The sequence below is a fragment of the Rhinopithecus bieti genome, unplaced genomic scaffold (assembly GCF_001698545.2).
Source record: "Rhinopithecus bieti isolate Rb0 unplaced genomic scaffold, ASM169854v2 scaffold_7884, whole genome shotgun sequence".
NCBI lineage: Eukaryota > Metazoa > Chordata > Mammalia > Primates > Cercopithecidae > Rhinopithecus > Rhinopithecus bieti.
The window spans coordinates 221,071-238,761 of NW_016806331.1; the positions used below are offsets into that span (position 1 = coordinate 221,071).

Consider the following 17,691-nt stretch of genomic DNA (forward strand, 5'->3'; position numbering starts at 1 on the left):
AAAAAAAAAAAAAAAAAAAAAAAAAAAACCTTTCCAGGCCACTCCCTGCCCAGACCTTCACCTCCTCCCCAGGTCCTAGGAGGCTCGGCTCCTCCCAGCCTCCCGCCTCCTTCCCACCTCGGGGACTTCCATTTTGGGGCCCGAAGCACCAGTGTTACTCCAAGAGGCCTCTCCAGACAGCTTTCTGGAGGGCCCCTCCTCAGTCGCCCTCCCATCCCTCACCCGGGAACTTTCTTCCCCATGATCGCATCCCTTGCTCCTGCACCATCTGGCTCATGAGTGCTGTGACTGAGCTCCCTGTCTCCCCACACCCAGAAGGCAGCCCAGGTACAGCGGAGATGCCCTGCCCATACCTGGAGCAGATGTGAATGAATGGATCAAGTCCAGAACTTCTTAGTCTGCCTCTGAACCCCCAGAGTGTGTTGGCCTGGACTTTTAGCATCACCTTCCACCACACCCCCACTTCCGGCTGTATCAGCCAGTGTCGTTTCCCACTGGAGCCAGGGCTTTGCTGCCCCTTGCTGGGCCCTGGCCTTGCCTTTCCCAATACAGCAGGCATGCCTCTGGCCCTGTATCCTTCCTCCTTTTGGGGACTCGGTTCAAACACCACCTCCACTGGAAGACCTGGCCAGGGCCAGGCACTTTGCTGGGCATGTGTTGGCTGCTGGCAGGATTGTGTGTTGTGGGTGAAGTTGGTGGGGTCTCATGGGGAAGGCTGACCCTCCTTCTGTTTTGGCTACAGCTCCCTGGAGGCCATCATGGGCCTGGAGAACAGCAGTGAGCTCTTCACCATCTCCGTGAACGGCATCCTGTACCTGCAGGTGAGTGGGGCAGGTTTGGGCATGGAGGGGCACCACCTGGGCATGGCCACGGGTGGCTGGGTGCAGAAGGGTGCTGTTAGATGTTCAGGATCACCGGGTGTAGCACCCTCAGACTCCAGGCCTGGGAGAGGGTCCAGGACATGCCAAGCGCTCACCTTGGTCTGGACACAGCCAGGCTTCAAGTCCTGATCTCCTTCCTCCAAACAGCCTTTTTCCCAGGGTGCCTGCCCACTTGAGCAGCTGCTCTGCTCTGCAGTCCCAATATTCAGACTTCCTGAGCACCTCATTCTGAGGCCCGGTACTCCCGGCCGCCACAGGTCTGCTGGAGGGAGGGAATGGAGGCCAGGCTGACTCTGCCCACGCTGACGCCGAGTCTCCTGTGACTGTGGGAAGTCAGAGATGTTGTTTTCCTATCTAAAACCCTAAGTGACTACCTCTTTCTGGCACTGGGAATTTTGGCAAGTGGTAGAGAAATGGACAGGAAGGTGGAATTTAATGACAGAAAACAATTGAGTGCAGGTGTGTGGAGTAACAGCTGCTATTGAATTCTCCCAGAGCCTTGGAGAAGGTAGTGCTACTCCCCGAGTTAGCCTGAGTTCACACAGCAGAGCCAGAAATGGAGGCTCCAGAGTCTGTGCTTGCTGAAGGGCATTCAGCGTTCCTGTCTGGGTGCCACACAGCGTGCTTGGTGAACTCAGTCTCTGCCGCACCTGGCTCTTAAGATGCAGATCCTGAGGCAGCTCTGGGTGGATCCCGGATTATGCATTTCTGGGAGTTCCCAGAGAATGTGACGCTGCTGGTACATGACCACGTTTGGAGCAGCCAGGCTAGAGTGCTGGTTTCATGGAAGGCCCTGCCAAATGATTGCAGGGCCAGGCCTCCCTCCCATCTGACTTGGAGCCACCCTCCCACCTGACTTGGAGCCCTTACAGGCTCCGAGAAGCCCTGCAGCTGTGAAACCTGTTGGATTCCTGAATCCCACTCTGGCCCTGAGCAGGGGCTTGCTCCCACACGCGTGAACCACAGGGCACTGCGGGGAAAGTAGGAGAGGTGCTGGGTGGGGCACAGGGCCCAACCCGCGCGGGCCCTTGCTCTGTGACCTTGGCAGCCACATTACTCTCTGGGCCTGAACCCTTCCCATATGCGGGGCTGAGTGGGCAGGAGGGAGTGTGGCTGGCTGGCCCCTGGGTCGCCTCTGCAGGCTGTTGGGGTGGCCCAGTGCCTCAAAGGCACCCTCCTTGCAGATGGGGCAATGGGCCTCCGTGTTCTTGGACAACGCAAGCGGCTCCTCCCTCACGGTGCGCAGTGGCTCCCACTTCAGCGCTGTCCTCCTGGGCGTGTGAGCAGCCACCACAGTCCCTTCCTCTTGGGGGCAAATGGAGCACAGGTCTAGACAATGTGTGGACAGTGTCGGAGTAGCAGTGGCCACATGCAGGAAGAGGCCCACCCGGAACTCTGCCCACACTGGCCACTGCAGTTCAACCCACAGAGCCACAGCAGGCAGGCCTACGAATGTGACGTGCACGCTGGTGGTCCCGGAGCCAGGGGTGATTCAGGACACCATCTTGAGCCATTATCCCGGAAACAGTCGGCATGCCTGGGGACACTTGCTAGTCCCCAGCTGCAGGCCGACTCTTTCCTGGCCTGCTCAGCACCTGCCCAGATGGCCTCTGCGTCTTTCCTGCGCCCAGCCCCACCTTTTTCACCTCTCTTCATGTTCTCATGGAGTGCAAAGCACACCAGCCAGGCCCCTACCTGGAAGGGGGTCAGCTGATGCAGGGCTAAGGGGGCTGCCACAGGGAAGTACGCCGTGTGTTCTTACTGCTCAGAAGGGACAGGGTCTCCCACCAATCCCCTGGTCTCCCACCAATCCCCTGGTCTCCATCTGGGCTCCTTGGTCTTTCCTGCCCCTCCCCTAACTGTGTTCCACCTGCCAGTGGAGCTCAGCACTGCTTAGCCTGGGCCAGAGGGACACTGGACAAGGGCCTTTGGGGGACAATGAGTCTGGGCCCAGCTTCCAGTTCTCATGTATGCAAGATTAACTCACAAATTCACCTCAGAAGGCCTTTCCAAATGAGAGCTCTACTCTTCCCCTCCTCTGCCAATCTTTTCACAGCCAAGGCCCCTTCCACCCTCTCCAGAGGAGGATGAGATCCCTTTTCCCCTCCCCTCCGAGGTGCTGACTCACTGCTAGGATCCACCCACCAGAGGAAAGATCTAGAACGTCTTTACAGATTGGAGACAGCCAGTCCTGCTGACCCATCCGAACAGCTGAAGCAAGAGACTTCCACCAGGGATGCCAGGGCCTGGGTTGGTCCAGCAGCTCTGGGATGAGCCTCCCAAGCATCTTTCCCACTTGGGTGGCGATGCGGCTCTGAGATTGGACAGGTGGTGGATGAGAGATGGTCCCAAGAAAGGGTGGTCTTGGGAGGGCTGGTCTCAAGCCTGCTGTGCTCCTGTGGCAGTGATGGGGCCTGGGGATGGGGACGGCAGCTCTCATGAGGAGACCTAGGCTGTGAGCCCGCAGCCTCCCACATTTTCCCTAAAGTGCAGGACTGTCCGAGAGTAGGTAGTGAAGAGGACAAGGCCCTCAGCGGTGACCTCCACGGCCTTCTACCTGCTGAGGAAGAGTTAACGCACTGCCTCCCCCACACAACAGGCTACCAAGAACCTGGTGTCTCAGGACCTCCTGGGAGCCAAGCTGGTCTGGCAAGGGTGCTCAGGCCTGGGAAAGAAGGGAGCAATGGCTAGTCACCTTCTAACTGACCTTTGGATGAGGTGACCACCACCAGGCCTGAATGATCCCCAGGAGCCCAGCTTCCAAACCCCAACTCCGAATCAAACATCTCCATCCCCAAGTGCAGTAATATACAAAAACCAACCACTCTGCCCTGGGGCAGGCCTGGTGTGATTCTCAGTAGGACTCATACCCACCCTACCTAGAAGTACTGGGCTGGCCTGGGTATTGCATCCCGTGTGTTTTGATAAGGGGGTGATGTGGCCACACCCTTATCTAGATTTCACTTTGTATCCACTGGGCAGATATTTTAGAGAACTTCATCTTTTACTCTTAAAAAAGCCACATATCCACATCTCTTTCATTTTCTCAGTGTGTTAATGTAGCAATTAAAATATTTATTATCTAATACTGCCAGGTGGAATATCTGTAACTGACTTCGTGGGGGTGGTTCAAGTACTTAAGAACTGTGTGACACAACAGTTACAAAACAAAAGGCAGACTTTAAGATCCAGAATCAATCCTTTAGCCCAGGTTCACTAAGCACGGTAAGGAGAAACCTGCAAGGTGAAGTGGAGATGGCCTCCAGCCTCTATGTGGGAGGGGTTCCCTTGAAGGCTGGGAGTGAACTTGTCTGGGAAACTAGGGTCAAGCCTCCTGGGGACGGTGGGACATAGGGATGTATGAGGCACAGACACCTGGTTTGCTATAGGAAGTTATTTACCAAATAGTTCTATTTCCTGATTCTGGGGTACTAGGGCTCTTTTCTTCAATGATGCCACACTGGACAATGTCCCAGTCCTCAAACTAAAATGGGTACTTGGCTCTTAAAACTCCCTGGGGAAGGGACAGCACCAACACTTCAGTTTTTATTTGTGGCTTTTACACAACAAACCCACAGGAGTCATCTAAGGTTTACATGAAGCATTTACCACTGAGGTCCTTGTAGCATGGATACCAATTCTAGTCACTGAATCAACTGGGTGATAAAACCATGTGTCAGTTGGGCGGGGGCCAGGGAACATTACAAAACAGATTCTGAAAACGCAAATTTTTAGCATCTTACATCATCCTGAGCCAAACATTTACACAAAAGGATCCAAGAGCTGCTTTACTAAAAACTACTTAGTCGTAATGATGACATGTTTTCTATATAAACAAGTGCTTGAAAAGTATTTTAAAGCTTATTCTGAGATTATTCATGCACTCTTTTCATGCTTTTAACATCTTTCACAGAAAGGTTGAGGTGTTACTGCAAAGATTAACCTCTTTCCAGCACAGGGCCAACTCCCCACACCTACCTCATGTGGGAAGCAGAATTTCCGGGCCATGCTCAGCAGCAGGCTGCCTGCTCCAACAGGAAGGTGCACACCTACACCCAGGGGGTCCAGATGGAAGCCACTGAACCTAGTCCTCCACAGACTCCTTCCGCCAGACTGCAGTTCTCACCAATGGAATCAGAATCGCTAATTCTGTACTGTTTCTGGAGGGTCTGATGCACAAGTAACCTTGTATATCAGTCTGTTTCCTGGCTGAGCCTGTACTTAGGCTATGCAACATTTTCCAACACTATTTCCATAGGGAAAACTGAAAAGAGCTAGAGGGTTCCAAAAGCCCCAGTCTGGTCCTAGCCTCGTCTCTAACCAGTCATCTCCTCGGTCTCTTCACTGCAACATGCCACTTCCCCGACCAGCGTCATCATGAGTGAAAGCACAGCAAAGTGCCTGTGAACTATAAAACATCACACAACCAGCAGCTTGCAGGCCACTCTGAGCCAGTCCAAGATGCCTATAATGGTTTTAACAAGGAAAGACAGCATGTTCAAAAGCAAACACAATCGCTGAAGGGTCAACAGGCGCTCAGTGTAATGACTCAAAAGACTAGGAAAAAAAAGAAACCTTTATTTACAACCATGGGAGTCCCACAGGAGTACACAAAACACACAATGTGCACACACACAAAATGAACCTTTTAAGTCAACACCATGCGTGCTCCTAGCCGCGCACCACCGCTCAGTGCCCTATCCGCACCACCATCACGGTGACGTTGTCAGCCGAGCCCCGCTGCACCGCCTTGTTGGCCAGCCTGTTGCAGGCTGCTTCGTAGCGGGCATCGACTGCGGACTTCCCTTCCCGGGTCTGGATCTTCTCATCCTACCAGATGAGAAAGGGAATGAGTGAATGGGGTGACCCTGCACCCTGTCACTTTCCTGAGACACTCCTGCCAGGAAGAGGAGCTGCTCTGGTCTCCATCAGGGCTGGCAGGACAAACGGACTAGTGGTCAGCAGGCAGAGTTCACACTGGAAAAAGAGCACAAGGGCTGCTCCACAGTGGGAGGACACGGGGTCTCAGGACTTACACTTCTCTGAAAACTAAGGCACAGTTGGGACAACCACCACTCCCATGTGAGATGTCTCACCTCGAGACAGGACAAGATGAAGTTCACGGCTTCTTCTGGGGTAAAGACCTTGAAGAGCCCATCACAGGCCAACAAAATGAACCTACAACAACAGGGAGAAATATAAATGGGTTTCAGGTCCAACCAAAAAAATAAAAAATAAAAAAAAAAGGCCTGGAGATGGAGATAAAATAAATATTTGTCCAACTATTCAAGGGCTAAGGTTTTTTTTTTTGAGATGGAGTTTCACTCTTGTTGCCTAGGCTGGAGTGCAATGGCGCAATCTTGGCTCACTGCAACCTCCACTTTCCCAGTTTAAGCTATTCTCCTGCCTCAGTCTCCTGAGTAGCTGGGATTATAGGCACCCGCCACCACGCCCGGCTAATTTTTTGTATTTTTAGTAGACACGGTCTCACCATGTTGGCCAGGCTGGTCTCAAACTCCTGACCTCAGGTGATCCACCTGCCTTAGCCTCCCAAAGTGCTAGGATTACAGGTATGAGCCACTGCACCTGGCCAGGCTAAGATCTGTTTAAACCCACTTAATTTCTGAGACAAAGGTTTCAACTTCTGAGACAAAGGTTTAAACTACTTACAAGTATTTGTGGATAGGATGTTATACATCAAAACTGAGACTATCTTTCTCTTCACCAATTAACAGCATTATTACCTCAAACATTGGGTCCTATACTTTCTTAGACAAACACAAGAAAAATCACTGAATAAAAACATGGGTGTTATGGTAAATATACAAGAGTTTATAACACCATAGGCCTTCCACCACTTCCAGACATAAAGTTGAGAATGAGCCTGGCCTCGGTGAAACATCCTTGGGCGCACAATGCACACCCTGGGGGGCTGCATGCCAGTCCAAGGCCCAACAAGGGGTAGCTGTGTGTGTTTCTGTGTTTGAAAACCACATGTTCTCCCTTTCTGAATCAAGCCCCTCTAGACTGCCCCTGGAATCTTTCTGAACGCCAATGGATTCCATTTGACAGTTCTAGTTCTCCCAGTATTGGGGGTGGGGAATATGCTTCCCTATGGCTTTACGGTATAAGCCACGTTCCTTTTCTCACTGTAAATCTGTGTCTGTTTTCCTTTCTGTTGTTGTTGTTGTTGAGACGGACTTCACTCTTGTCGCCTAGACTAGAGTGCAGTGGCACGATCTCGACTCACTGTAACCTCTGCCTCCCGGGTTCAAGTGATTCTCCTGCCTCAGTCTTCTGAGTGGCTGGGATGACAGGCGCCCACCACCACGCCTGGCTAATTTTTGTATTTTTAGTAGAGATGGGGTTTTGCCATGTTGGCCAGGCTGGTCTTGAACTCCTGACCACAGGTGACCCACCCACCTCTGCCTCCCACAGTGTTGGCATTACAGGCGTGAGCCACCACACCCAGCCTGTTTTCCTCTTTTGACTAGGCTTTCACTCAGCCACTATTTGCTGAGCATGTTCTCCATGCTAAGAACACAGTGGGGCCTAGTCCTGGCAGGCTCCCGCCCCTTCCAGTGTCCTGAAAGTCAGACCCTGAATAACCAATCACACAGACCCACGATTACAACCCAGGAAGGGGAGCTAGGAAGCAAAGATAAGGTGCATCATTCAGAAAACCAGAGGAGGCGACTGCTGGAAAGGTGATGGAGGACCCCGGGGTATGTGAGAACATAACAAACACACTGAAGGCAGATGTGGAGAATGGGGCAGTGGCTTGAGACAAGGCCAAGCAGGCGAGTGCCAAAGCAAGGCACGTGCTCTTCATCCATAGCACTGGGGCAGGACTCAGAGAACCACCCCGCCACAGTGCCACTAGTCTCTCGCCTTCCCTCATCAACTCAGTGCTGTGAATCCTGCTTCCGGGAGCTTTCCTTGTCCACCTCCTGTTACTACCTTAGTTCCGCCCTCACCATCAGGCCAGGGCTGCTGCACCGCTGCTCCTGGGCCTCCCTAGCTCCAAAATAGCATCTTTAACCATCTTTAACTGTTGAGGCCTTGCCCTCGGCCAGCATGGTGCCATACATTTAGGCATAGAGAACAGGAGATGAACAAGTGAACAGTCTCTTTCTCAACCAATCCTGGCTGTGCAAAAACCTCCTATGATTCTCTACCAATGAACAATTAAAATTCAAACTCTCCAGCATGGGACTGAGGGCCTTCAGGATCTGCCCCTGAAGTACCCTGCTATCACTTTCCCACCACTCCCTCAGTCCTCCAAGCACTGGTCTGGCCAAGCTTTCACACTGTCATATGGTAATGCCTCAGTGTGTGTTCCCTCTGCCAGGAAGGCCCTTCTCCTCTCTCCGACAGGGATACCCCCCTTCCCCTACTGCTAAAGACCCCAGCACATGGCACATGCCTAGGACACACTGGACTGCAGCTGCCCATCCCCAAGTGTGTTCCCAGCAGAAACCACATTCTGTTTATCTCTGCACCCCCAGGGCCTAGCACCATGGACACCTTCCCTCCAACAAAGGCTTGATACAAATTGGAAGAAGTGAGGAAAAGAAATAAAGCCACGTGCACGCACACCTATGCCTCTGATAGGGCCCTTTTACCTGTCATTGGGGGTCAGCTGGCAGCGTCTGATGTCGGGCACAGACGTGACACCGCAGCGCTTGTACTGCCCATCCCCAATGGAGCGAGACACCTCTAGCACGCCCAAAACACGCCCATCCCTAAAATGAAAGGAAAAACATTTCAGACTCTACCTGACAGATTATGGGTCCACAGTACTTAGAATCTCATCTTAAAAGCAGAGAATGAAAGTGTGAAAGATACAGACTGTGGAATTCACATTATTAACCAGTACTGACATTTCTTGGTCTCCAATATGCAGGGGTGTCTAGGCCATTAACTATTGCCCTGGGGTAGGGACCCTGCCCAGCTGCACATGGGTGGGAACAGCACCTCCAGTGGCTGCCAATTAGTACTGCCCAGCTTAACCTTCGACAGGACTCAGCAGTTCTCATCACGCACCTAGGTCCAAAGTCCAGAATTGGATTTGACTGGACTGGGTAGGGGAGCCTGGTAGTGTTTTTGTATCTTAAAGCTCCTTGAGTGTTTCCCACATGCAGCGAGGGTTAACAATAGCTAGAACAGAGGGATATTTTGCATTTCAATCTAATTAGATTTGGAAAATCCCTGAGAGTGGCTATTCCTGGACTGTGGAGCACATGTCCTTTGCATCAAAGTACAGGGATGGTTTAACGTTAATATAAATGAGAGTGTCCTGCATAGCACCATAGTTTCACCCACTCTATTTTTAGGTAAGGGGATATGGGGGAGATGGGGCAGTGATGTACAAATGGGAAGAGACATCTAAGGGACAGTCCTATTGCCAAGGAAAAACCATCTGGGGGAGCCTATTGCCCCAAAGAACAATTCTGGTCTGGGCTGTAGCACTGTCGCCTTAAGCAGCTGCAAGCTCTCTACCCTTCAGGCCGTTGTTTGTAAAGGGAGGGAAGAGAACCATACTCAAAAGTGCGAGAGGGCACTCCACAAATGCCACAGCTGTGCGTGGGTGTTTAGGATCACCACGGGGCTCCATGGACCAAGCAAGTTCAGAAGATGCGGTGCAGATGGATGCACATGGTAGGAAATGCTTCCTGGGCTGCTGTCCTAAAGGCAGAATTCAGCCTGGCCCTTCTCTGGGCCCCAGTTACCCTCTCAGTGGCTCACAGTTCAGTATCCATAACAAACATATTTTTTCTTCTTCAAAGACTTCTGCTGGTATCTGCAAAAAGCCTAGTGATCTTCTAGGATACAAACTGTTAAAACAAACAGCAAGAGGAAACAGAGTGCACAGGGGAAGAGCTGTGGACTGAAGATGGATGGGGGCACTTGGCCTTAAGACTGCCAGTTCAGGAAGCAGCTCACAGTGAAGTACTATGAAAATCCAACAAAGCACCTCTCCCATGACCAGGTGAGAGGGTGGCTGGTGTGGATTCCCCGCATTCCAGTCATAAACCCATCCTGTTTCAACAAGATTAAGATTACAATAACCACCTCTGCCACGGCAGGTCCCAGAAGCCCAAGTAGCCACCAGCAACTTCTGGTACCGCACAACACAGTACAGAAAATGTGAAACAACTCCTAAGTCTAAAGAAGGAAAATATGAGCAGCACCGGAACTGCCATCTCTCATTCTCTACTTTTTTTAAGAGAGACAGTGTCTCCCTCTGTTGCCCAGGCTGGAGGGCAGTGGTGCAATCGCTCACTGGGCTCAAGTGATCCTCCCACCTCAGCCTCCTGAGTAGCTAGAACTACAGGTGCCACCAAGTCCAGGTAATTAAAAAAATCTTTTTTTTTGTACAGATGGGCTGTTGCCCAGGCTGGTCCTTAAACAACTGGCCTCAAGCAATCCTCCCACCTTAGCCTCCCAAAGTGCTGAGATTACAGGTATAATGTGGCCTCATTCTTGTTTTCAAATTTCCACATACAGAGTAGTAATCTTACATTCACTGAACTGCTAGAGTAACAGGAGAAAGCACATGGACAGAATGATGGATCCCAGGAAAAGCGTTTGGTAATGATGCAGCAAGCTGCCCTGGCACTATGCCTACACCCAATGCAATGTCCTACATAGATGTGCACATTCAAAACCTGTCAGTTCAACAAAGGCCAATCACAGAGTCCCAACTCTGAGATCGAGCATCACACAAGGGTAAAATCCATGCCACGTCTACTTTGGAAACTGTTAGTACAAGTTCAAAAGGATCACTACTGATGAGGCTGGTCGGGACTCAGCCCCAGAGACACAGGCTTCGTCCTTTCCAGTCTGCTTTATCCATTTCACTAGAACTCTTCTCTGTTTTGAAGAGAAAGGGTCCTGCAATGTTGCCCAGACTGGAGTGCAGTGGCTATTCACAGACACGGTGGCGCATTATAGTTTCAAGCTCCTGGACTCAAACGATCCTCCTGCCTCAGCCTCCAAGTGGCTGGGACTGCAGGCACATGCCACCAATACATACTCTATCCATGTTCATTTCTTACGAAGTCTGCACTACTATAGACACAATAGAAAGCTGTTTCACAGCAGGTTCTTCCCCATTGCCCAGTTTTCAAAGTTCAAACAAACTTCCCAAAGTTCATTCTCTTTCCCCTTCCCTCAGTTTCCCCCCAGCCCCGTAATTACAACACTTAAGTAGTGGCTTTTTTTTTTGAGACGGAGTCTCACTCTATCGCCCAGGCTGGAGTGCAGTGGCGCAATCTCGTTTCATTGCAACCTCTGCTGCCTGGGTTCAAGTGATCCTCCTGCCTCAGCCTCCCAAGCAGCTGGGATTACAGGCGCCTGCCACCACGCCGGTTAATTTTTGTATTTTTAGTAGAGATGGGGTTTCACCATCTCGGCCCGGCTGGTCTTCAACTCCTGACCTCGTGATCCACCCACCTTGGCCTCCCAAAGTGCTGGGATTACAGGCATGAGCCACCGTGCCAAATAGTGGCATTTTAAGTCTCAGCCTACCAAGCCGATCTGCCTGTCCCTTGGTACCAGCCCTCATTAGGACTGTCCTCCTGCCCTTATGCACTTCCAACTTTTGCTTTGTGCTGCTTTATTTCTCTTCTCTGTTTTCTGCCAACCAGAAAACTGTTTTCCTACTGTTTGACAAGCTGTTCAACAGTGTCTTCAGATCTTAGCTATTTTTGTTGATATTTTCTGTTCTAATTCTTTCTCTAGAGAGAGAGACTGGGTGAGACTGAGACATCCTACTACTTGTGTGTTTAAGGCTAATCTGGCTGCTAAAGCAGCTGGAAGCTGCTTGGACTTCAGCTCCTCTTGCATGTCAGTAAAAGCAAGACACAGTTGGTCTCAATAGACTATCCACAAGTGATGTTTGCAAAGTTAAGGTTGGGAGGAGGAAGCTCCATCTCCTGACCATCCAAAGACTGGTGGATGCCTAAATCCAACGTATTCATACAATGAGTGCTACAAAGATAACCAAAGGTACAATGCTACAACAGTTACTTTTAGTTGCGAGAGGCCTGCACTTGATCAAGTTCTAGGCACACAGTACTGACATTTAAATTTAAATGCTGTATGTTAACTTCCCATCTGTTCAGCTGCCTTCCTTGTAAAATAAAAATAAAACTTGTCTTAATCTTCTCAGAAAAATTCACTGCTACATAGCTACTTCAATGTAAGAAAGCAGAAAAAAATAAGAATGCACAAAGATTTACATATTTTTGTTAAGAAATACTGGAAAGAATCAAGAAATAAGATGAAGGGGACAGGGATGAAAGCATGATATCTATAAATGTTTTTTTACTCAATTTAGATTTTGAAGGATGCAATAGGGAGTTTTCATTTGTTTTATTATGGTAAAATATACATGAAATTTACCATCTTAACCATTTTTTTTTTTTTGTAAAAAAAAAAATAAATTTTCCATTTTAACCCTTTTTTTTTTTTTTTTTTTTTTTTTTTTTTGAGACGGAGTCTCGCTCTGTCGCCCAGGCTGGAGTGCAGTGGCCGGATCTCAGCTCACTGCAAGCTCCGCCTCCCGGGTTCACACCATTCTCCTGCCTCAGCCTCCCAAGTGGCTGGGATTACAGGCGCCCGCCACCTTGCCCGGCTAGTTTTTTTGTATTTTTTTAGTAGAGACGGGGTTTCACCGTGTTCGCCAGGATGGTCTCAATCTCCTGACCTCGTGATCCGCCCGTCTCGGTCTCCCAAAGTGCTGGGATTACAGGCTTGAGCCACCGCGCCCGGCCCATCTTAACCATTTTTAAGTGTACAGTTCAGCAGCATTAAATATATTCACACTGTTGTGTTATCAGCACCACCATCCATCCCCAGAACTTTTTCTGTCTTCCCAAACTGAGATTGTTCCCATTAAACACTAACCCCACAGTTCATCCCCCAACTGAGATTGTTCCCATTAAACACTAACCCCACAGTTCATCCCCCACACCCCCCCAGAACCACCATTCTACTTTCTGTGAACTTGACTGGTACTTCCTATGAGTGAAATGCTAGTGTTTGTCTTTTTGCATCTGGCTTCTTTTACTTAGCATAAAGTCCTCAGGTTCATCCATTTTGTAGCATGGGTCAGAATTTCCTTCCTTTCTGAGGTTAAATAATATTCTGTTATATAGACATCTCACACGTTGCTTATCTATTCATCTGTCAATGAACATCTGGGTTGCTTCCCCCTCTTCCCCATGGTGAATAACGCTGCTGTGAACATGGGTGTGCAAATATCTGTTTGTGTCCCTGCTTTGAACTCTGGAACTGCAGATCATATGCTAACTCTGTTGAATGTTTGAGGAACTGCCATACTGTTTTCCATAGCGGACACCATTTCACATTCCCACCAGTCATGCATAGGGGTTCTCATTTCTTCCTGTAATGTATAAAGGGAAAGAAACCCTTTATAAATTGGATAAACTGAAAACAATGAACTGAGTAAAAATAAACAGAAAACTAACTAATAATAGTAATAACCAAAGTGGCAAAATAACCACAGTAAAAAATAGTTAATTCACTTTTGCACACAGTGCCAACAGTACTGCTTTAGTGAGGTATATTCTAAGGACAAGAGAACAGCAAGGAACACAAACTAAAGTTAGGATATTTTTATTTTTTGAGGCAGGGTCTCACTCTGTCAACTAGGTTGGAGTGCAGTGGCACAATCATGGCTCACTGTATCCTAGAACTCCTAGACTCAAGTGACCCTCCTGTCTCAGCCACCCGAGTGGCTGGGACTACAGGCGCATACCACCAGAAATGGCTCCTCGGTGCTATTTTTATTTCTTGTACAGATAAGGTCTCACTGCGTTGCCCAGGCTGCTCTCAAACTCCTGGTATGGAGCGATCCTCCTGCCTCAGCTTCCCAAAGCACTGGAATTATAGGTGTGAGCCCTCTGCTCCCCTAGTAGTGATAATTTTGATACTATGAAACTATTTTAACAAATAAATATACTGTTGTTAAGAACTAAGATTTCTAGCATTAAGAGAAATGAGCTACAAATATTAAACCAAAGAAAACTCTGTAATGTTAAATATGAGTAATAAATAGCACTCCAAACTTGCGATTTAAAATGTGTTATGTTTCCTAGTTCTGTATGTCTTGAGTGGACATAGAACTAACGACAATCCAACTGAACTGAGCACCCAAGAACATGGATTTGGGTTCTTTTTTTAAAAAAATTTATTCCCTACACTGATGTAAATAATTTTTTATTTTTTTATTTTTATTTTTTTTTTGAGACAAGAGTCTTGCTCTGTTACTCAAGCCTGAGTGCAATGGTATGATCTCTGCTCACCGCAACCTCCGCCTCCCAGGCTCAAGCAATCCTCCCACCTCAACCTCCTGAGTAGGACCACAAGTGTGTGCCACCACACCTGGCTAATTTCTCTCTCTCTTTTTTTGTATTTCTTGTAGAGATGCAGTTTCACCAATGTTGCCAAATTGGTCTTGAACTCCTAGGCTCAAGACATCTACCCACTTCAGCCCTCCAAAGTGCTGGGATTACAGATCTCTGAGCCACTGCACCCGGCCTGGTTTTTGGTTCTTAAACATTAATATGAAACATTAATATGAAAAGGACACAGGAACCAGCCAGCAGGAGTTTCCACTGGCCATATCTGAAATAAAGTGAGCAGCAGAAAACACTATGACTGTGACTACAACACACTGAATAGTCAATTGGCACACAGCGATTCACAAAGGAAGGATGGAGGGAGAGAAACAGAGGAGTGAAAGAAAAACACTAATTTCCACAACTATAGGTGACTATCTGCCTTTCAAATTGGTAAAGGACAGAATGAAACATTTACTCTGCTTTTTTAGAAGAATCTATGATGTTCTCTTATTGATGATGAATAAGAAGTTTCTTTACAGAATGCCCGCTAATACATGTGAAAGGAATCACAGAATATGAAAATCATCTTTGACATCCCTGATGAAATAATGATTTAGGGATGCTAAGACCATTAGGTGAAAGGGTGACAGGAAACAGAATATTCACAAGGTACCAGTGAACCTCCCCAGATTACTTGCTGATGACACAAGGTAACAGGAGCATCTGGTTGTTACCACTGGAGCCAAGTGCTGGGATTTGGCAACTTAAGGGTCACATTATGTGCCTACTGAAGTGAAGGACTACTGAGTATACAGCATCCCCCATAAAACATCTCATCTGAATCTAAAGAAGGCCTTACACCTAACTTCCAGTTTACAGGAAATATATGGAAATAACACCATAAAAAAAATACACAAGTTCAGAATGTTAGTGACTCTACACAACTGCTGGCCTATAACATGGTTCAAAGCCTGGTAAGAAATTAGTCTTGGCAGGGTGCAGTGGCGCACACCTGTAATCCCTGCACTCTGGGAGGCCAAGGCAGAAGGATCACTTGAACTCAGCTTAGAAAACAGAGACAGAGACCCTCTCTCTACCAAAAAATAAAAAAAATAGCCAGACATAGTGGTACATGCCTGTGGTCCCAGCTACTTGAGAGGCCAAGGCTGGAGGATTGCTTGAGCCTCAGAGGTCAAGGCTGTAGTGAGCTGTGATCGTGCCACTGCACTCTAGCCAACAGAGCAAGACAGTCTCTCTCTCAAAAAAAAAAAAAAAAAAAAAAAGAAATGCCAAGTCAAGTCCACGGTAGACATGAATGCTGACTAGACCCTGGTTTGAAACAAAGATACTTTGGGGATAACTCGGGAAATAAGAATTTGGACAGGATATTAGATAACCTAATATAACCTAAGGAAATATTATTATCTTAGGTGCGAAAACTCTCATTAATTATGGCAAGAACGTCCTTATCTTCAGGAGGTGCATGCTTAAGCATTTAGGGTGTTATGTCATCATATTTGCACCTTTTAAACAGCTCAACCTGACACACATCTATACAGACTAAACATGTCACAATGTTCACTGCTAGTAGATTTGGAAATGTTTGTTTTACTAATGTAAAGTTTCTTCTGTATGTCTGAAAAACTTAATAATAAAAGCTGAGAGTGGGGGAGCCAGCCCTGGCCTCAGGCACAACTGGCCTTACTTTCAGCCATAGGACTGTCAGTATCAAATTATTTTCAAGGAGTTCAGGCAAAAGCAGAATAAACGTAAAACTTACAGGGGAGAAGAGGTGATGCTTACACTCACGTTAAGAGTCACATCCTCAGGCATGACTGTCCACAATAGTTACTAGGACAGTAGTTACGGTGGCAAAAACTGGGCAAACAACACTGCTTGAGGCCTGAAAACAGGCCTATAATCCCATCACTGCTCATGCAAACTGCAGCAACCGTGAATGAAACTGCTTCTTACTAATCCAGGAGCTTTTTGAACAAATGCTAACTACTCTCCAGAAACCTCCCTGTACCACTGACTAGATTCAGCCTAGAGAAATAAAAGAGGCTTCCCCAAATGAACAACAGAAAAGAAACTACACTTCAAAGGATAGGTAAGTGCAGTCTTATACTAAGAGATGACATCTCTCTTATCTCTGGCAGAAAATAAAATTTTAATAGTCAAACTGTACAATAAACCAGAAAATACTCCTGGTCAAATTCATAATGCAATGTTCTTGAAGCGGAATTCTAAAGAAAAGACTTATGCCCTCCTTTAGCTGCCTTGGATAGAAGCAGATAATAAAACCAAAGTAGACACATGGTTTTCAAAGATTTAAAGAGAGAGTGAAACGAAACTGCAAAAGACAAAGCCAAGTAAGACAGGTTCCTCTGTGCCGGCTGTTCCCAAGAAGTCCAAAGACATTACTTAACCTGTCTTAACTACTTCAGATTTTCTCTCTGGAGAATTCACCTAAAACTGTAACTTATTCAGTGCGACAAGTGACAGGACAGTGCTTTTTTTGTTTTTTTTTTTTTTTGAGATGGAGTCTCGTTCTGTTGCTCAGGCTGGAGTACAGTGGCGCGATTTTGGCTCACTATAAGCTCCGCCTCCCGGGTTCATGCCATTCTCCTGCCTCAGCCTCCCAAGTAGCTGGGATTACAGGCGCCAGACACCACGACAAATGACAGTATTTAAGAAACCCCATAGGCACAGAAAACACTGTGAACGGTAAATATGAATTTGTTCTTTTGCAAATGTAGGGAGGCAAGAGTCCTTCCACTTGGACACATGTGAAATCTACAACAGTCATCCACCTACGTCACCAGTGTTAGATCTCAGACAGAGCCTCGTCACATTGAAGACTGCCTAACAGGGAAAGTTCTACTCCTTCAAGGTCTTAGGATCCTTTTATAGCCAACAGCCCTCCTTCCCATGAGCTCCTCTCAGTCCCCTGGTTACCTGACGTTTCCTCCAGCCTTCTGTATCCTCATCCGCTCTTCATACTGAGTTGGATTATGCTCTTTGCTGAGGCTTAAGGCTGCATGTTTTTGACTCTCCTCATTATAACGACACAAGATTGCCTGGGAAGATGGAGATTATAACAGTCATGAAATTCAGTGGGCCCAGCATCTAAAGGTATCAGTTGAAGAAAACAGTTAACAATGGAGTTTCACATTCAGCCTCTTGCTGATAAACCTAAGTTCAGAGAATCAAGCAGCAAAGAAGTGTCAAAGACACAACAGTTAGGGAGAGGGTCGCCCCTGGTTTTGATATCAACTCTGGTGCAAACTCTGCTGAATAACTACAGCCAAGTGTTCACTCTGGCTGCTGTCACATTTGTGACATGAAAGGAAGCATTCAACAAGTATCAAGGTCCCTTTTGGCCTGGAGTCTACAAGGCCAGAGACATGTCCATGAGCCTATGGAAGGCAAAGAGG

General features: G+C 47.9%; 2 protein-coding genes across 2 annotated transcripts in view; one reads left to right on the forward strand and one right to left on the reverse strand.

The window, feature by feature from the left end:
• ERFE (erythroferrone) overlaps positions 1–3,982 on the forward strand; it is a 10,380-nt gene extending 6,398 nt beyond the window's left edge. The window contains exons 7-9 of the mRNA XM_017875556.1: positions 743–821; positions 2,066–2,160; positions 2,938–3,982. Coding sequence (XP_017731045.1) covers positions 743–821; positions 2,066–2,160; positions 2,938–3,004 — 241 coding nt within the window. The 3' untranslated portion in view covers positions 3,005–3,982. The remainder of the gene's footprint in view (positions 1–742; positions 822–2,065; positions 2,161–2,937) is intronic.
• Positions 3,983–5,438: 1,456 nt separating this feature from the next.
• ILKAP (ILK associated serine/threonine phosphatase) overlaps positions 5,439–17,691 on the reverse strand; it is a 32,367-nt gene continuing 20,114 nt past the window's right edge. Inside the window, exons 9-12 of the mRNA XM_017875555.1 lie at positions 17,213–17,334; positions 8,507–8,626; positions 5,978–6,059; positions 5,439–5,711 (exon numbers count right to left, since the gene is read on the reverse strand). Coding sequence (XP_017731044.1) covers positions 5,571–5,711; positions 5,978–6,059; positions 8,507–8,626; positions 17,213–17,334 — 465 coding nt within the window. The 3' untranslated portion in view covers positions 5,439–5,570. The remainder of the gene's footprint in view (positions 5,712–5,977; positions 6,060–8,506; positions 8,627–17,212; positions 17,335–17,691) is intronic.